At 43.6% G+C, this 21,095-nt stretch overlaps 1 protein-coding gene and 1 pseudogene across 3 annotated transcripts in view; one reads left to right on the forward strand and one right to left on the reverse strand.

Annotated features, from left to right (window-relative positions):
* Window positions 1-357: 357 nt before the first annotated feature.
* Window positions 358-21,095, reverse strand: part of Hmox2 (heme oxygenase 2) — a 29,193-nt gene continuing 8,455 nt past the window's right edge. For 2 of the 3 annotated variants that reach the window (XM_059270085.1, XM_059270086.1), the window contains exons 2-6: window positions 4,403-4,528; window positions 2,815-2,932; window positions 1,465-1,956; window positions 714-840; window positions 358-625 (exon numbers count right to left, since the gene is read on the reverse strand). In XM_059270085.1, coding sequence (XP_059126068.1) covers window positions 498-625; window positions 714-840; window positions 1,465-1,956; window positions 2,815-2,932; window positions 4,403-4,488 — 951 coding nt within the window. In that variant the 5' untranslated portion in view covers window positions 4,489-4,528 and the 3' untranslated portion in view covers window positions 358-497. Of the gene's footprint in view, window positions 626-713; window positions 841-1,464; window positions 1,957-2,814; window positions 2,933-4,402; window positions 4,529-13,364; window positions 13,543-21,095 lie in introns of those variants that run through there. The other variant, XM_059270087.1, reaches the window with a different exon arrangement.
* Window positions 19,378-19,839, forward strand: LOC131916662 (small ribosomal subunit protein uS19-like; annotated as a pseudogene).

Consider the following 21,095-nt stretch of genomic DNA (forward strand, 5'->3'; position numbering starts at 1 on the left):
CTAACAGACTTCTTAGGAAATCCTGGATGAGCAGGATAAGTTCGGGGTTTGGGAGACAGGAAAGCATAGTTTCCACCCCCAAAGACTCCCTGAGTCCTAGAAAATTGAACATCAGTTGGCATAACCCTTTCCCACAAAGCCTGAGTGTATGGGCAGCCCACTCAAGCAAGGCAATGACTACTCCAAGCACTATTAAGGAAGAGAATGTACCTAGGCCTCCAAAGTGGCAAAAATCCTGGAGCACTGCCAGACCAGAGGTCTAAGGCTGACTTGCAGTGGAGTATTGGCTGTTAATAGAGTGACAGCCTGTGCCTGGTATGCACCTGGCTGGCAGAGAAGATGCTGTTACGCAGAGGCTCTAGTGTCTGCCTTTATTGGTTGCTTGTTTTCTCAAACCCAGCATTAAAAAAGTCACCTGAGGTGGTAGTTTAGTCAGAGGTGGAGATAGGGATGGAACAGGTCACTTGGGGTAGGATGCAAATAACATGACAGGTCCTTCACATGTAGTACCAGGCAAAGAGTCCAGCAGCCAGGGCCACACTGGCAGCTAGAATGAGCTGGAGGCTAGGCTTCCTCAGCACAGCCATGGCTGTCCGGAAGGGGCAGGTGCTGCCTTCCAGGGTACCTGCATGCAGCACAACAGGAGACATAGCATCAGTGGACAGCAATGACACACCTGCTCCAGAAATGTTAGCTCAGGACCCACAACTTACCTTTGTCTGCCTGAGCAGCATAATAGGGACACTTTCGTACATCTCCCTTCCCGTCATGCACGGAGAACCCATCCTCCAGGGTTTCTCTTACCAGCATAGAGCCAGCCTGGTCCAGTTCACTGAATATCTGAGGAGCAGAAGTCAACTGAGCCATCCCTGAACTAGGCAGACTCAGAATTTACCCCCTACTCACCACCCATAGAGAAGCTAGAGCCCAGATACACCTGATCAGAACATCAAGCCAGAAAAGTAAGCACTCCCCTGCACCTTTTAGTGAAGTTCATGTGACTGCTGCTAAAACTCCATGTGCTGTTCTGACACTGAGGGCTGACATGGGTTTCTGGGGTCAGAAATGGCTTCTGCATCATCAGCCCTACCTAAGGCTTCCCTCATGCTAAATATTTTTCCTATCTTTGCTACAAAATGAGGGAATTGCCCATTCACCAATCCTAGCCTATAGTGAGAGAAGGAGATAGCTCTATTTTCAGAACTCTCAAATGCTGGAGCTTTGCCCTTTGTATCACTAACCACAGGCCTCAAACCAGGCCTCCATCTGAGAGCTACACTGTCCCCATGCTCTCTGATGACTAACTGGTTCCCTCACCTTTCTCTAGGGCATGTAGGAGCTCATTTATCATGCTACCAATGGCTCTCAAGAAAGCTCTGGCTTTGATTCTACTGCTAAAAGATCAAATTCATGCATCCATGGTCATAACCTCATGGAGCATGCTCCATGGTCAGTGCCCAGTACCTGCATATTATATTCAAAGGCTTTGTTGGCCTCCGCCACGATCTTCTCTTTGGTCTTCAAATTCAAGTCCAGGGCATTCATTCTGGCTCGGTAGAACTGCTTGAATTGCTGGGCATTGTCCACATGCTCAAACAGGTAGAACTGGGTCCCTTCTCCAGTGCTGGGGAGTTTCAGTGCCCGCTGGGCCACCTTCTTCAGCACCTGGCCTCCTGAAAGGTCCCCCATGTAACGAGTATAAGCATGGGCCACCAGCAGCTCCGGCTCATTCTGCCCTACATAGTGGATCCGATCCACATACTTCTGGGCAGCCTCGGAGCACTTCACCTGCTCCTCCCAGTTTTCACCAAAGAAATACTCCATGTCCTTGATCAGTGCTTCCTTCCGATGTAGCTCCATGGGGAAATACAAGGGGGCGAAGGATGGGTGGTCTTTGTTTCGGTCCATTTCCTCCTCAAGGGCTGAGTATGTGAAATAAAGTGCGGTAGTGGCCAGCTGTGAGGGTGACGGGAGATTGTGGGAGAGGATTATAAGCCAAGCCAGCAGCTCTAGAACCCACAATGTTTTGTTTTGGTTTTTCGAGACAGAGTTTCCCTGTGTAGCCCTGGCTGTCCTAGAATTCACTCTGTAGACCAGGCTGGCCTCAAACTCATAGAGATCTGCCCGCTTCTGCTGCCCTAGTGCTGGAATTAAAGGTGTGTGCCAACGGGGTTGGAGAGATGGCCCAGCAGTTAAGAGCACTGGCTGCTCTTCCAGAGGACCCAGGTTCAATTCCCAGCACCCACATGGCAGCTCACAACTGTCTATAATTCTAGTTCCAGGGGATTTGACACCTTCACACCAATGCATATAAGATAAAGTTTAAAAAAAAATTTTTAAAAAAAGGGTGCGCCACCACTTCCCAGATTTTTTTTTTTTGAACCCACCATGTTTTAAGAGTAACTCAAGACAAAACCCACTTTGTCCAGTTCCAAAGACCCAACTGTGACCCCCTTTTTATATAGGGAACTACTTGACACACCTAGGAAGCTTCTGTAACTTCTTAAAGACAGTGAATATTTGCAAACATTTTTGTTAGTTCATTTAGGCTAGGGCAGCCACGGCTTAACATCAGGGAGAAAAATACATGGCTGGGCATGGAGGCACATACCTTTCATCCCCAGTATTCAGGAAGCTAAGGATGGAGGATCCAGGGTTAGAGCCCATTTGGACTATGTAGCCAGACTATCTCCAAGAAAAAAGACCTAGCAGTTTTTCCCTTAGAGTGGTTGCAGGGCAACTTCCTCAGCCAAGTAAGGCCACCCCACCTTATTAAAGTTTAGAATCCAACCCCATCTGATTGAAGACACAAACCTTAAATAGCTCCTTCTTAATGTTTCCTTTCAAGAAGTCTTTGACAAACTGAGTATTTTCTGCCCGGTCATGTGCTTCCTTGGTCCCTTCCTTCAGGAGCTCAGAGAGGTCTGCCATTCTGTAGAGATGAGTTTTGTGTGTGAGACAGTAGCCCTTTCCAGTTCTTCAGAAAGCACTAAAGGTCAAAAGTCAGTTTAGACCCCAGATACAGACTAGAAGCTGGAGCTGCTCAGACACCAGTCCGGCATAAACAGGTGAGCCTTGTCAGTAAGCATAGGGCAAGCAGATGTGACAACCTGCCACAAAAACTTCAGGGCATAAAGGTTACTATGGTCTCCTCAAGTCTGTCTGGATCCATGAGTATACATGTTACTAAGCACTAAAATGAATGATGTTTTGGTTTCTGTGGCCACCTAGTGGCTGAAGAAACAAAACTTAATCCAGCCCACAAGGCTGCCTTCCTCCCAATGAGGGACCAATTCCTCAGGATGTTATGTGGATGGGCCCAGGTGTGGGAAGATGAGACAGTTGAGAGACGAGGACCAAAATCTTGGTTTTGTATTTTTCCTCCTCCTCCTCTTTTCTTTTTCTTTTTTTCTTTTTTTTTTTTTTTTTTGGTTTTTCAAGACAAGGTTTGTCTGTAGCCCTGGCTATCCTAGAACTCGGTCTATAGAACTCGAACAAGAGATCTTGCCTCTGCCTCCCAGTTTTGTATTTAACAGAATCACACAGGCTAAAGTTACACTAATAAATGGACAAGGTAGAAAAGTATGATACAACTCCTGTGTATCTACACAGTCCATCTGTTAAAATGAGAAAATGTTGGTTCTCTTGTGGTCTAGCCTCTGCAGTTTGTTTGGTTGTTTTTAAGAGATTAATTTGTATCACCCACATCCTGAGACTTGGTTTATTAGCCATTATTTTAAGATATAAGAAATAACTTAGCCAATGACAGGACTCTAATGAGAGGCTAGGAAAAATTCAGGGCAGGGCCCAGTAACTTGAGTCCTAGAGAGATTAGCAGGTAAAGGCATGCCCTAGAGCAGAGTTCAGATTCCACATTTGGTAGGGAGATGACATTGTAAAAGGAACTAGCTTTGCCTCTCATTATTCCCCATTAGCCCAAGTGAAAAACCACTTAGGTTTGGTGGTTTGTTCTTTTTGTTTGTTTTTTGAGAGAGGGTCTGTCTATGTAATCCTGGCTGTACTGGAACTCGCTCTGTAGACTCGCTCTGGCTGGCCTCCAACTCAGAAATCTGCCTGCTTCTGCTGGGATCCAAGGTGCAGCACCACCATGCTTGGCACCACTTGGTTTTTAAGAAGAGAAAAGTAACTACCATGAAACCCTGACTCACCACTCCCAGCATCTGGCCTGTCTCCTTGGGTAACAGAACAGAGAAAACCAAAGAGTGGAACAGCCTAGGCTGGACAGGGCCCTGCAGTGCCAACCAAACATCCCAGGGTCTACACAGCTCAGGGCTGATGAGCATGCCCAAGAACCACCGACAGACTGAAACAGGCATGCAGGCAGGCGGCAGGACAGGTGCTGGACCCTCCCAATGAGAAGCAGCCAGTTGCTATCACTCACTTGGTATGGTTTTCCTTCTCTGGGGCCACAGAGTTCTTTTTCTCTGACTCATCTACCCCCTCCGAGGTCTCCACTTCTGAAGTCATTGTTGCTGAGTAAGTAGTTGGTGCTGCCCTCCCTCTGGTCCTGTAGAGACACAAGAAATTGGTGACTGAATAGTGTCTTTTGGCTTTAAGCAAACAACTGAGGAGAAACCCTGCATCTCAAGATTGTTCTTCACAACAAAGCTCTGCCATGACTGGGACCATTTCAGAACATGGACAGTGGGTTAGGTAACAATTATAAGATGCTCAATTTGTTCTTAGGCAATATACACTGGCATTCAGAAGAAAATGACATGCTGTCCGCAACTACTCTCAGCACTTCCTAAGAATGTATGTAGGTATGCATCCATGTGAAGAGAGCAAATGAGGCAAAATGCTGACAGTCTGGGTAAAAGGTGTACAAAAGTTATTTTATTTTTTGTTTTTTCCAGACAAGGTTTCTCTGTGTAACATCTTTGGCTGTCCTGGAACTCACTCTGTAGACCAAGCTGACCTCAAACTCACAGAGAGATCTGCCTGCCTCTGCCTCCCGAGTACTGGTTTTAAAGTTGTGTGCCACCATCACCAGGCTACAAAAGTTCCTTGTACTAGTCTTATTGGGTTCTTTTCCTGCATGTTTGAAATTATACACAAATAAAAAGCTACTAGAGACATAAAAGAAAGCTACGTTTAAAAAAAGCTTCAGGAGCTCTCAGTTTATTAAGCAATGCAAGGCTTCCCACTTGACCGCACAGTCCTACCTGTGGGCTACCAGGTGAGAGGAGCATGAGCAGAGTGTTGACTGGAGTTTAGTTAAGCCAGGCTGTGCCCAACAGCTCCACTGTAGAACAGAACAGCTCACCAAGCCTGAGACACCGTCAAGGGAGTCACCTAGCAAATTGTCCCCAGGCTATTCTGTACTCTGCTGGGCTGCATGAAATAATCTGGCTGATCAACTCCCATTGCCTACTTCAAGGCTGAACTTTCGTCAGCAAGGGAAATACAATCCCATAATACGGCAATTTCATCATCTCTGGAGACTTGTACTCTAGCAGTACACAAAGGGGGAACTTTCTAGATGAACAGCGTGACACGACATCACCAACTAATCAAGGCACCCATAAAGACAGAATTCCAACTCTGGAGCCATAGCTGGCCAAATTGAGCCAAGGAAAAAGAAAATGTAATTTTCTACCCTAATTAGTACTTCTTCTTTTTTTTTTTTTGTTTGTTTGTTGTTTTTTTTTTTGGTTTTTCGAGACAGGCTTTCTCTGTGTAGCTTTGCGCCTTTCCTGGAACTCACTTGGTAGCCCATGCTGGCCTCGAACTCACAGAGAGCCACCTGGCTCTGCCTCCCAAGTGCTGGGATTAAAGGCGTGCGCCACCACCGCCTGGCTAATTAGTACTTCTTTACTGAGCATTTTCTTTTTTTTAAAGATTTATTTATTTATTATGTATACAGAAGAGGGCGCCAGATCTCATTACAGATGGTTGTGAGCCACCATGTGGTTGCTGGGAATTGAACTCAGGACCTCTGGAAGAGCAGTTGGTGCTCTTAACCTCTGAGCCATCTCTCCAGCCCATACTGAGCATTTTCTACAATCGATACAATTAGGTGTAAGAACAGCCCTTGAGGTAGGGGTGTAGCTCAGGGTTAGATACGCCACCACCACCCAGTTTACAATATGTATTTTTTAAAACAAAATAATACTAATAGCCTGCTGTCTATCACTTCAATAGTTTTCTAAACTCCAAGTACAGTTTACTTATTTCCCTTTGAAGAATACTGATGTCTAAAAGCTCCCTTCCCAGAAAGGCTCAGTTACTACATTCAACCAACATAGACTACTGCCAGGGGAGACCACCTGTGTCCATTCTTGTTGCCTAGTCACCATTCCTCAAGGGAGTGGCCATGAAGGGTGATACTAAGAGGCTACATTGTCCCAGTGGAAACAATTATCTTCAGTCTCTGAAAAGCTACAATTCTAAATCTTTTGCTGACCTGTACACTCTAGGATATACTCCTTAAAAATTGCTCATGGGGGGCGGGCTGGAGAGATGGCTCAGTAGTTAAGAGTACTAATTGCTCTTCCAGAGGAACCGGGTTGAATTCCCAGCACCCACATGGTGGCTCACAGCTGTCTGTAATTTCAGTTCCAGAGGACCAGACACCCATGGGAAAACACCAGTGCACATAAAATAAAAATAAAATTTAAAAAAAGTTGCTCATAGCAATCTGTACCATAATAATAAATAGTCATACTACAAAGTAAGAAAATAAATCACACAGCCTAACAGCCAAGACTTGAGCTACTCAAAGGATGGTAAACAATGGAAAGGTAGCACCTCCCTGACAAGCTGACAAACTGTGATCACGCACAGAATAGTCTACATCTTAAAAAAAAAAAAAAAAAATCCAACGGGAGGTAGTGGTGCTTGCCTTTAATTCCAGCACTAGGGAGGTAGAGACAGGCAGATCTCTGTGAGTTTGAGACCAGCCTGGTCTACAGAGTGAGTTCCAGGACAAGCCAGGGCTACACAGAGAAACCCTGTCTTCAAAAACAAACAAAAATCAATCCAAACCACTGACTACAACTATATATAAACAGCAGAGCACTGTACAGGGCCAGGGGTGTGGCTTGCCCAGCAGGGATTACATCATCATAAGTACATTAAAAATGAGAGGGAGGGAATTTGGAAAACTCTTCATTCATAGTTTTTGTTGGACAAATTAGCCAACTGGCTGTTTTGTTTATGTAAAGTAGCATTGTCCTATTGGAAAGAAAGAGGGAAAAGGGAAGGAGAGAAATGCAGGAAAGGAAAGGGTAAAAAGGAAACCCAGAGATAGAAATTGGTTGGTATAAGCAAGCTAGCTAAGATCTGCTCTGAACTATTCAACAGGAAATCAGTCCTTGGCCCTTCTGCTACCACAAGTTGCACCAGAAAGGTCATCTGTGCCCCAGCCCACTCCACCCCTCTTAAAAACAAAAACAAAAAACCTGCTACTCCATAATTTCCATACTGCCAGCTGTTTTCCCAATCAGCTACTGGTTTTCATTCTAATACCTAATTTGAGTGAGGCAGCAAGTTCCTATCAGAGACTTCCAGCAAGAGGTACCCACACAGCAGATCTAGAACATCTACCTCAAATCTGCTGCTCCTGGTAAAGCACTGTGAAAGCATTAGGACTTTCTGAAATAACAGATGTTATTCAAAGAAACTCTACTTCATGGAGACTGACTCCAGCAAATTTCACAAGGCCAGGTAATTCAGAGCACTGCTGCCAGGCAGAAATGTAACCTAAGGACTCTATTATGGTCATTTCCCATCTGATGATCTAAAGAATAAAAAGACGTCTGGTATTCATTCTGCACTGAAGGAAAGGTGCAGATTGCTGAGCTTAGGTAACAGAAAAGGAATGGCAGGGTGACCTGCTCCCTGGCATTAGAACAATGCTGCAAGCCTGACTCACTGGGTAGTGACACTCAGCAACAGTGAGTTTATGCCCACAATATAAGTCACTGTTATTAACCCATATGCATAGGGAGGTTAAGTGGCTGCTCCTAGCGTTCTTTACCAAGACTTGATCATGAGTCCCTCTTTGAATGGATTTCTGCTGGGCACCAAGGTTCTCACCATCACTGTGAGTCCCCTGCCTGCTTCCTAGAAGGCTGTCTATGGCTCAAGACTTCACTCTCTCTTATATAGAAATGGTACCATGCTATCCTATATGTGACTGCCCCCAGTTAAACCAGAAGCTTCCTATAGGGCAGATCAAGATTGCCCCAGACTCACATTTATCAGGGTCCAATATCACAGCACAGAAGCCTATGGAGCCTCCAATCTGACTTATAACTATTACAATGGACACACAGAATGCACTGGGCATATAAGCTAAATGAAAGTTCTGTGTTGGGTGTATAACTGGGTGCCATGACACTAAATTAACCACTATCAGATCTGAATTTTAACTTCAGATCTAGTTCTCTGTTCTCTTTACCTTCCAAGTTTAACTGACAAATAATTATGTATGCTTACTGTGTATAACGTGATCACATTAGCAACCTTAAGAAATGGAAACAGTATTAGGCACCTCTGGATGAGCTTATCAGACCATGCCAGGACAACCAAGAAACATCAACATAATAAACCTAGTTCCCGAAGGAACCATTTAAAATCTAGCATTCATGCATGTGTGTGCCTGTTATCATAGAAATGGAGACAAGAGGATTGCTATGAATGCCACGGCTAGCCTGAGCTACATACAAGACCCTATCTCAAAACAATACAAAACTGCCAGGGGAGGCGGGGAGAGTAAAATTTAGCTTTTTTTTTTTTTTTTTTTTTTTTTTTTGGTTTTTCGAGACAGGGTTTCTCTGCGTAGCTTTGCGCCTTTTCCTGGAACTCACTTGGTAGCCCAGGCTGGCCTCAAACTCACAGAGATCCGCCTGGCTCTGCCTCCCGAGCGCTGGGATTAAAGGCGTGCGCCACCACCGCCCCGCAAAATTTAGCATTTTTATAATAATCAATTTCACATAAACTCGTAAGATGGCTCAGGGTAAAAATGCTTGAGCATAAGCCTGGAAACCTAAGTTCAACTCCTAGAACTCACAGGGATGGGTGAACCAATTCTCAAAAAGGTGCCATCTCACCTCCAAACAAGCCTACATTCACCCACACAAAGCACACCCCCAAAACTCCTCCCCAAGTAATTAAAAGAATTTTTTAAAAAATTAACTAAATATCAAGGGCCAGTTTTACATCCCATTTAGCAAATGGATGTACAGAGACTATGTGACCTATTTTCTAGATAAGCCACCACCTGGTATTGGAGGGACATGCTGAGTGGATTTGCCAGTATGCTGAAGCTACTTCTGGACTCCTACCTACTACTAATTATTACTAGAAACCCAGCTTATCTTCAAGAGTGGAAGGGGCAGCTTGACTCCAAATATAGGGCCTGATCTTTAGGGATAAAGATATTTGGGTTTGAGAGATAAGGTCTCCATACTAATTAGTTCTTGGCAGTATGTGAGTCATAATTTCCTGAAGCTGTGTTTCCTCATCTATTAAACAGGCAAACAACATTTGCTTTACCTTCCCAAATATGCTGTGAGAACTAAAATGAGATACCATACATCAAAATGTTGTATGAAATGCAATGCTGCCTCAAATGCTTCTCTCTTATTGAGAAAGTTGGTAAGAATGAACAACTGGGAAAGCTCTGGGGTTCAATCCCCAGCTGGGTTTAGTAAACTGGGTATGATAGCACAAGTCGGCACTTGAGAAGTGGAGACGGGAGGATCAGGAGTCATCTCTGGATACAAATGAGTTCAAGGCCAGCCTGAGATACACGAGACCCTGTCCCAAACAACACAAAAACTAAGAAAGAGAAGCTGGGTGAATGTGAAACAAGCAGGAAGGAAGCATGAGAAATCCAGCCAATTCAGATGATTCTGGACACATACCAGAAAACTTAGCCCTTCTGAAGCAGTGTGAGGAAAATGGCAACATCTGTTTTTTTCAAGGTAAGACATGTGACCAAGGCAGGAAACAAAGCCTACAATACAGGTTCTCCTCAATGCCGGCTCAGCTCGGCTTAGCTGTGTTGGATGTTGGGGACAACAGAGAGCAAGATCAGCTCTAACCCAACAAGACATTTGATAACAGGAGCCTCTCAACATTCTAAGGAAACCACATTATCTAAGAAAACAGTTTGAGTTTCTAGTGTCCAAGGTCTCTGAACTCTGGCACTGCTGTTCATTCCTCAGGAAATCTGATACATAAATGTCATGCTTTCTTCATTTTGATTTGTGGAAGTTCAATCCCACAGTTCACTGAATAGATGACTATCAACCCCTTGATAAAGAGCAAGACCAGACAGGAAATCCTGGAAAAGTAAGGACTTCAGTGACAAAAACTTGAGTCTGATTTATGAAACACACATCCTTGCATAGCTGTGAGTTTGAGGCCAACCTGGTCTACAGAGCGAGATCCAGGACAGGCACCAAAACTACACAGAGAAACCCTGTGTGTGTGTGTGGGGGGGGGGGGGGGGGGGGAACAACAGAAAAAAGGGAAAAAAAAAAAAAGAAATGTTGGGGGGGAGAGGAGTCAACCCTAGATAACCATTAAGGAAAAACTCTAGGGCTGGAGAGATGGCTCAGAGGTTAAGAGCACTGCTTGTTCTTCCAAAGGTCCTGAGTTCAATTCCCAGCAACCACATGGTGGCTCACAACCATCTGTAATGATATCTGGTGCCCTCTTCTGGCCTGCAGGGATATGTGCAGACAGAACACTGTATACACAATAAATAAATCTTAAAAAAAAAAAAAAAAAAAAAAGAAAAGAAAAAACTCTGATTTTAAATAAATAAATAAAATGCTGGGCAGGTTGTGGCATATACCTTTAGTCTCAGCACTTGGGAGGCAGAGGCAAGCAAATCTCTGCTAGTTGGAGGCCACCCTGGTCTACAGAGTGAGCTCCAGGACAGCCAGGGCTATACCGAGAAACCACATCTAGAAAAACCAAAAAGAAAGAGAAAAGAGAAAAAAAAAAAAGATGTGACTTTTTTTTTTTTTTTGGGGGGGGGTTTCAAGACAAGGTTTCTCTGTGTAGTTTTGCGCCTTTCCTGGAACTCGCTTTGGAGACCAGGCTGGCCTTGAACTCACAGAGATCCGCCTGCCTCTGCCTCCCGAGTGCTGGGATTAAAGGTGTGCGCCACCACCGCCTGGCCAAGATCTGACAATTTTGAGCAAGCTTAAAACTATGTACCCTGAGGATAGTCACAATGATTGTCACTTTTATAGTAGCTTCTCTAAAAACAAGAACTATAAATTATAGGACCAAAATATACTGTGTGTGTGTGTATGAAATTTAAAAAAAAAGATATTAAAAAAAAAAAAACAAGCTGGGCGGTGGTGGCACACGCCTTTAATCCCAGCACTCGGGAGGCAGAGGCAGGCTCTGTGAGTTCGAGGCCAGCCTGGGCTACAGAGTGAGTTCCAGGACAGGTTCCAAAGCTACACAGAGAAACCCTGTCTCAAAAAAAACAAAAAAAACAAAAACCAACAAACAACTGAGAATCACATTTTGGGATGGAGGGAACGAGTCAGCTATTAAGACGACTCCGAACTATTCCAGAAACTCAGCTCCCAGGTATTTTCCTCTCTAGTAAGACCAAAGAGCTTTAGGAGCTAACTATCCCTGTAGGGCAAAAAGTAAGAGGACAGAGCAGCAGGTCACAAGCATGACAGATCTGGATACTCGTCAGTCTACGTTTAGAATTGTTTTTTAAATTTTATTTTATGTGCATTGGTGTTGAGGGTGTCAGGTCCCCAGGAACTGGAGTTAGACAGTTATGAGCTGCCATGTGGGTGCTGGGAATTGAACCTGGGTCCTCTAGAACAGCAGCACAAAGTTTTGGTGTTTTTTTTTTTTTTTCCCCAAGACAGTGTTTCTTTGTATAACAGCCTTGGTTGTCCTGGAACTGGCTTTATAGTCCATGCTGGCCTTGAACTCACAGAACTACCTCTGGCTCCTGAGCATCGTTGTGATTAAAGGTATGCGCCACTACTACCCAGTCTAAGTCACTTTTGAGCAATGTTCCACTAACTATAAAATTAAAGCAGAAGGCTGGAGAGATGGCTCACCAACCAGAGGACCCGGTTCAAATCCCAGTACCCTCATGACAGCTCACAACTGTCTCTAATTCCAGTTCCAGGGGACCTGGCATCCTCACACAGACAGAAACGCAAAATTAAATAAATGCACACAAAATGCACATAAAAATAAATCTTAAAAAAAAAAGGAAGAAAACTAAAATGAAACAATCTCGGAGGCCTGGTGTTGCCTCCTTAGTCTAATGTAATGAGAGAGAGAGAGAGAGAGAGAGAGAGAGAGAGAGAGAGAGAGAGAGAGAAAACACTAAACTCGAGTCATTCAGAATTTAAGAGATTCCTGTGTCCCCAACTAATTTTCACTGGTACATGCATGTAAGAGTTGGTGTGGTATTACCATGGACTACAGGCTACACAGAAACCGAGGGTATGTATAATAACCGTGATGAAAATATGACTCCATGATTTCAGAGACATAATGCTTAAACTTCCATTTAAAGAGCCAGGAGCTCAGGAGACTGTTCAGTGGGTAAAAATCAATTAAAAAAAAACAAAAAAACCCTCCATTCAGATCCACATGACTCACATAAAAACAATGGCGCTCTGTAACCTCAATTCTGAGAGAATGGGGAGAAAGGCAGATCCCTGGAGCTCATTGACCAGCCAGCCTCGCCAAATCAATGAGCAACAAGTTTAGTCAGAATATCTGTTTCAAAAACTAAGGTGGGAACGGAAGGTGGTGGAGCACACCTTTAATCCCCTGAGGCAGAGACAGGCAGAACTGTGAGTCTGAGGCCAGCCTGGTCTACAGAGTGAGTTCCATGACAGCCAGGGCTATTACACAGAAACCCTGACCCTGTTTCGAAAAAACCAAAGGAAAATAAAAACAAAACACAACTAAGATGGAGAAGTGTAGTGGGTAGCCATTCCAGCTTTGATCTGGAAGTTCCAACCCCCAATGAGGTTTCGGTAACTGTCACGCCTACAAGGCGGGGCCAAGAGAGGACAGAGAGGACCCTGAAGACCGGAGATCAGGATGCGCGGGGTTCCTGGACCCTGGAAGCTGGAGGTAGACCATGCAGAGAACACCGCCGGACTGTGCTACACCTTTCCCAGACCCTGTAAACTATCCCTTCACTTGTAAGTTCCCCCACAAAATAAACCTCCCTTTTAACTACGTGGAGTGGCCATAATAATTTCACCAGTAGAGAAGGAATAAGCAAAATACTCAGTGTTGACCTCTGGCCTCCAACATGCACATATGCACATACATACACACAAAGATTGAGAGCTGCTACTTCCTGTCCCTCAAAAGCTTACCTTGGCTCATTTGGGTTATGCAATCCAAGATGATTGTTCCTTGGTAAGGCCTGCTTTTTTAAGAGGGCAACCCAAAGTGGTCCCAAAGGGGGAGGTGGCACACCCCAACACTTGGTGCCTGGGGAAAAGCAGCCAGACCTATCAGGCCTTGGTGGACAATCAAGTAAGAGACTCTGGGGGCATTCCTACACTAGAGGTCACAATAGGGTCTTCACATCTCTATAGCACTAGTTACCATAGCAATTGAAACAGAAGATTTAGTTACAAGAATCTGTGTGCCAGACTGGCAGTGGTGGCACATGCCTTTAATCCGAGCACTCAGGAGACAGAGGCAGGGGAATCTCTAGGTTTGAGGACAGCCTGGTCTACAAAGTGAGTTCCAGGGCAGCCAGGGCTACATAGAGAAACTCTGTCTCAAAAAAATAAAAACAAACAAACAAGAATCTGTGTGTCAATTGTATACTGATTATTTAAAAATCTAGGCAGTCCCACCTACTTCTAAAAATGTATGCTGATGGGGCTGGAGAGACGCCTGGTGAGTGATTAAGAGCACTTGCTCCCCATTCCAGAGGACTGGCGTTCAACTCCCAATACCCTCCTGGTGGTTCACAACCTCCTGGAACTCCAGTTCCAGGGGATCCAATGCCCTCTTTTGAATCCTTCAGGCACCAAGAGGTGCATATACAGGCAAAACACACATAAAATTGAAAAATGACTAAATCTATTAAGAAATTAAAAAAAAAAAAAAGAAAGAAAATGTATGCTGCTTGGAAAGTGTAAGAGGAATGGGGGAAATAAAACAAAGTTCTTATTTCACACAGCTTTGCATCTGTGGTAGTAGAGAATAAAGAACAGCTGGCAGATTGAGAGTAAAAGGTTTGAATTTCTTAGCGCAGCCTATACTTGAACTGTCAGAGGAGCTGCACATCCAACTTAGGTTTTCCCTTCCTACCTTAATAAGCAAGGCACCAGGAGTCCCTAGGAGGGGGTCCTCTGTAGATGTAACCAACCGTCTTATTAAATAGGAAACACAGAGCCAATGCCAAGATGAAAGCCAAGAGATCAGAGCTAAGAGCCTTACCCGCCTGCTGCAGCTAGCCTCTTCAGCCAAGAGACCTCTCCGAAAGAGACCTACTTCCTGTCTGTCTTTATATAGACTTCCTGTTCTGCCTTCTCATTGGTTGTAAAACCAACCACATGACTGCCTCGTCACTGACTGTCTGTATAGACCTCCAGGTCTTCTATGGTTGGTATTGAGATTAAAGGCATGTGTCTCCAATGCTGGCTGTATCCTTGAACACACAGAGATCTACCTAGCTCTGCCTACCAAGTGCTGGGATTAAAGGCGTGCACCACCAATGCCCAGCTTTTGCTATGGCTCTAATAGCTCTGACCCCCGGGCAACTTTATTTATTAACATACAATTAAAATCACATTTCAGTACAAATAAAATACCACCACCATAGTCCTCAACTGTGTTCTCTCATCAAATAGGGGCTAATTTACATATGGACAACTATGTCTCATAGGAAGAGCCACACATGAAGCTTTTTGTTTGCTAAGAAGCCTCCCAGGGGCTGAAGAGATGGCTCAGCAACTAAGAGCACATGCTGCTCTTGGTAAGGAACTGAATTCAGATTCAAACACCCATGTTGGGTGACTCACAACTCTAGCTCCTGGGGATCTGACACCCTCTTCTGGCCTCTGCAGGCACTGTACAAACACACTCAGACACACATACACATAATTAAAAATAAAAAAGTATTTTTAAAAAGACTCTCAGATACAGACCAATATACAGGGATGAACTTTAATCCAATCAAACTTTTGTTTTTGTTGAGGATCGAACCCCGAACCTCACACATACAAGGCAAGCAGTCTACCAAATGATCTATATCCTCAACAAAACTTAAGATAAATTCATAATCATTCATAAATTTCACTGTTAGCAAAAAATTATTCATAACATACCTCACAGTCATATTTAAAAGGAAAGAAATAATAGTGACACAGTGATTACTTAGCAGAAGAACCTTCAATTAGATTTCTAGGAAAGTTTTCTAGACATTTCAGCTCCTCAATGATACTTTCCAGAATTGAGGGAAAGAGGTAACAGGCTGCTGCCTTGAATTATTTGATCTATACTGGAAATTTCCAGAGTTGTGTTATTTTCCTGACTAGTAGATTCTTTCCAACCCAACAGTCATTGCTGTTTACATGAATGCAGTATATGACTATTCATTTAGATACACATTTCAGTATCATTCTACATTATCCTATGATCTGAAGATGGACTTTCTCCACGTGAAAGTTTCTAGAAAATGAGTTCACCAAATCTAATAGCAGGTATATGCCAAGACATCCTCCCTGCATAGTAGTCCATCATGTGTGCCGTTACAACACACAAGAGGCTGAAATGGTGCACTGAGTGATGATCTCTAGAGCCTCACCACTAGTAAGCACTCAATGAAAGCTAAAATCAGCCAGCCAACTGAGAAGTCTCCTGGCTACACAGAGGACAAGAGGCAGCAGCACGTTGATGTGGCAGTGGTTAAATGCTCACAACCAGGAGCAAACCCTGGTTCTACCACATACCTTTGTAGTAACAATTCTGCAAGGTAGTTATAAGAAATTAATGAGTTCTAAAACTGTCAAGCTGCAAGACATGACTACACACACCTGTAATTCCAAAACTCACAATGTTGACACAGAAAGATAGGAGTCTGAGGCCAGCTGGACTGTCTCAAAACAACAAGCTAGATGTGGTAGTGCACAGCTGTAATCCCAGCAGTCAAGAGGCTAAGGCAAGAGGACTGCCACAAATTTGAGGCCAGCCTAGTCTACATAGTGTATTCCAGGCCAGACAGGGCTACATAGCAAGACCCTATCTCAAAAACAACAAACAAAAAGTGGGGGATATGCTGGGGTAATAGGGAAGTAGGTATGATCAAAAGTACACATTGTGTACATATAAAAGTGACATAACGATGGTTCAGGTATGTAATCCTAGCTAATCAAGAAGTGAAGGCAGAAAGATGGCAGGTTCAAAGCTTGCCTGGGCCAGAAAGTAAATTCAAGGGCAGCCTAGAAATTTACTAAGATTAAAATTTAAAAAGGACTAAAGACACAGCTCAGCAATGAAGCGTTTCTCTAGTTAGTGTAAGGCTAAATAAGACCTTTTATAAGTGCTTGTACATTTTTTAGATTACAACTCATTTTTTCTGTCTCCTGAGAATTCACTCTGCATACCTAGAGATTAATAAAGGAAAAGCTCTTTAATAACAAGATCCTGGCATCGAATAGAAGATTTTACTAATTTATATACACCTTAGGCTTATACATTCCACATACATTGTCATCCTTAAATCTCTTTCAGTCCCAGCTCCAGGTTACACTTCGAACAATTTAAACAGAGACAAGAGACTGCAAGTCTGGCCACTTGGACAGATGGGAGACTGACACAGCAAAGATACTACCAGAATTATATCTTGATATTGACAGAATTATTTCTTAAGTACACCAGTGTTAGAAAAAAAGAGAGGGGAGGGGGCGGGAGGATAAAAAGTATGCCAGCATTGTTCTTTCTGGAGTTGTTACTCAGGTTTATCTTGCCCAGTTGGCAGAATTATATTTTTCCTGATAAGAGCTCAGGAGACTTAATGGCAGACCAGGCCTTGATGATGGTTATGGCCCTGTGCTGGCCCCCTTGAGCTATCCCTGAACATGTTCTTTGATATGAGGGTGGGCCTAATGGCTGGTTTAAGTCAGTAACCCTAAGCTTCAATTATAGTACAAAATTTTCTAATAGTTTCTAACAAACCTGGTCAGTACACTACTTATCTTCTAGGAGGCAATGCTCCTTTAGCTAAATTATTTGTGTAAGTTAATATTTCCTAAGCAAGTTTACTAGTAAGTCCTTTATAACATCAACCTTACTACAAGTTTCTCCTGCATATGTTATGATGCATCCACCTAATACAGAGTTTGTTAAATAAATGACTTCCAGAATTAAGAACTATTCTCAAAAGTGAGACATGCTCAAAGAGCTGATGACAGAGGACAATGAATGAATAACCAGATGAATCCCCGAGAGGCTAAAGAGATGGCTCAGCAGTTAAGGGTGCTTGCTGCTCTCCCAGAGAACCCAAGAAAGTTTCCTAGAACTCACACAAGGCCTGCAACTCCACCTCCAGTGAATTAAACACTTTTCTGGCCTCTGTGGGCACCTGCACAGATATCACATACATGTACACAAACTCACATACAAATAAATAAAATCTAATTACAGAAATAGAGAAAATAGCTAGCTAGAGAGTAAGCCTGTTAGTTTATGACACAATATCACTATGTAATCCAGACTGTCTTAGAATTTACTAACCTCTTGCTTCAGCCACCCAACTGATGGAATTATAGGTATATAACACCATGCCCTATGAAAGTAAGCATTTTTAAAATTTGTTTTCTTTTGGAGTAAGCATTTTTTTAGTCACATTTTAATAGTAGAAACTCCTATCAAAGGGTAGCAGGGATAAGACTGACCTTGGGGGTATCAGGCATGCAGTGCTTTCTGCTCATGATCCAAAGGAGAAATATTGGGTGACATTGGTTTTAAATAGGTTCCCTCACTTTCCACAGATAAGGACACAGTTAACACCCTTGGCCTTTGAATTCTGTGTTAAGGTCTTTGAAAGTCTGAGAACATAAGTCCCTCTAGGTTTGTTTCGTTTTGGAAGTGCTAGAGACCAAACCCATAGCCTCAGGGCATAATAGGCAAGCACTCTGCTAGCAATTACACCTCCACTTCACCTTTTAAAGACAAACAAACAAACAAACAAAATGGCTGGGAATACAATCCAGTAGTAGAATGCTTGCCTAGTGGAGTTAGAGAGATGGCTCAGTGGGTAAAGCACTTGCTGTGTAAGCATGAAGACCTACGATTCCCCAGTACCCACATAAAAGCTGGGCGTGGTGGCATACACCTGCAACAACCCCAGTGCTAGGGGAGGAGAGATAGAGACGTGAGACTGTATAATGAGCCTGCAGGCTCATTAACGAAAGACAGCAGAGCCCCAACTGCAAGCCCTGGTTCAGTGAGACTCTGACAAAACACAAGGGGGGGAAAGCAACCTAGAGAAGATACCTGAAGTTGACCTCTGGTCTCCACATGGACATGCAAACACACTCACACATACACAAGATATGGACTAATACAGGAAAATTTTAAAAAACAACAAAAAAAAAACACCTTTTGTACTTTGACTTTGTAACTCTGGTTGTCCTGGAACTCACTATGCAAAATAGGCTGGCCTTGAACTCAGACCCGACTCCCTTTACCTCCCAAGTACTAGGATTAAAGGCAGTGCCACTATAGGAATAAAAAAAGAAAAATAGTGTTCCCCATGAGTGTCTCCAGGGGAGTTAAGAGACAGAGACAAAGATAGAGGCAAAGTTTAAAAAAAAAATCCAGCTGTGTTTCTGCGGCACACGCTTTTCATCCTAGCAGATGCAGGTGAATCTCTGAGTTCAAGGCCAGCCTGATCTATACAGAACAAGTTCCAGGACAGCCAGGGCTATGCAGAAAGACCCTGTCTCAAAAACCAAACAATAAAATAAAAAATTGGGGGGGGGGTTTCCTCTGTGGGCAGCCTTGGCTGTCTTAGAACTTACTCTGTAGCCCAGGCTTAGATTTGTTTATTTAAAGTGTATTGAATGTTTTGTTTGCATGTATTTATATACCATGTGCATACCGGGTGACCTCAGCGGTCAGAAGTAGGAATCAGATCTGGAACTAGAATTATAAATGGTTGTGAGCCACCATATGAGTACTGGGAATTGAACCTAGGTCTTCTTTCTGCAAGAACATTTCTTGCTCTTAACCAATGAGCCAACTCTCCAGCCACCAGGAGCAAATTTTTAACAATCATGGTAACAAATGCTTCTCAGCCTCCATCAGACACTCCCTCTTGTCTAGATCAGTTTAAAAACACAAATCCTTTTCCAATCAGTTGCCAAGATGGCTGAAGTGGAGCAGAAGAAAAAGCAGACCTTCCACAAGTTCATCTACCATGGCGTGGACCTGGACCAACTGCTGGACATGTCCTACGAGCAGCTGATGAACTTGTACAGAGCCCGAAAGAGGCAGCCCCTGACACCTGAACAGCAGCCTGCAGCAGAAGCAGCACTTACTACTCAAGCACCTGAAAAAAACCAAGGAGGCGGTGCCATCCATGGAGAAGCCCATGGGTGTTAAAGACCCATGGGGTTAACAACACACCTGAGAGACAGGATCATCCTGTTTGAAATGGTAGACAGCATGGTGGGCATGTATAACAGCAAGATCTTCAACCAGGTGGAAATCAAACCAGAGATGATCGGCCACTACTTGAGGGAGTTCTCCACCATGTAGAAGGCTGTGAAGCATGGCCAGCCTGGTATGGGTGCCATCCACCCCTCCCACTTCATCCCTCTCAAGTAACAGTGGCCAATAAAGACTCATGTTTAGTCCCTGGGGAGAGGATGGGGAGACAGACAGACCCAAATCCTTTTGTCCTTTCAAGTGTCCTGAGTTTGGACTTCACAGCAGCAGGGTCTTTTCTCATTTGTTCCTTCAAGAATGGAGCCAACCACAAGAAGGTAAAACCAATATAACTGTATAACAAATTCACATTTTGCTTTTTGGGTTTTTTTTGTTTTGGGGTTTTTGTTGTTGTTGTTGTTGTTTTTCCAAGACAGGGTTTCTCTGTGTAGTTTTAGTGCCTGTCCTAGACCTTGCTCTGTAGACTAGGCTGGCCTCGAACTCAAGAGATCCACCTGGCTCTGCCTCCTGAGTGCTAGGATTAAAGGTGTAGGCCACCGCCGTCCAGCACAAATTCACATTTTAGAATACTATGTCAAGACATTAAGTATTAGCACAAAGAAAAAAATCAATAGCCATAATTTGCTGAAAAGCAAAAACAAAAGTCTGAGTGTGGATGTAGTTCAGTTGGTAGAGTGAATGTCTAACAGGTAGAAAGACACAATTGTTCATTTCTGAGGAAGGCCATTTGCCAAAAATAATCTGCCATTTTTCATTGTGCTGAGAATCAGATGAAGGTCCCTTGGCCTAAATACTGCCATTTTGACTCCAGACTCCATTTTATCTGTAGGGTGAAACAAAGTTCACGTTCCCAAGCTCTCAAGAGAGCTGGGGACCTTCCAATAGCTGACCCACCTCCTCCTTAAACAATAGAAATACTCTGTTATGCATCTTTAGTTCTCTCATAACATTATGGCTGTTCCTAACAAGAACAAACGAATCTAATTGGTTGGACTGAAAAGCTTACATTCTATGTTGGTTGACAATGATGGAATACATAGGGAAATCTTTGAATCCTGATTTGTGGAAACTATAACAGTAACTTGGCACAGATGTTTGTAGCTTTCATGCTTAAAAGCTCAAATTCTCTGGCTCAGAGTGGCAGTTCAGCTTCTGAGTCTGTTCTGTGGCCCTGATCCATCAGCAGTGGTGTGTGATTTTCTTGGCTCCAAGAGGATCCCTTTACAAAAAAACCAGCCAAACAAACAAAACGAAAAAACCCACCCTGGTTCTGATACTTTGGTTTTGACCAGTTTGTCACAGGGCTCCTAAATCCCTTGGAGTTTCCCAGATAGGAGGAGCATCTTTTATTCCAAGGCAGTGCCTCTACCTGTGCTCCTGGATAGCTTCAGAACTTTCTGGTGAAAATAATCACT

This window comes from Peromyscus eremicus, chromosome 8a (assembly GCF_949786415.1).
Source record: "Peromyscus eremicus chromosome 8a, PerEre_H2_v1, whole genome shotgun sequence".
Taxonomy (NCBI): domain Eukaryota; kingdom Metazoa; phylum Chordata; class Mammalia; order Rodentia; family Cricetidae; genus Peromyscus; species Peromyscus eremicus.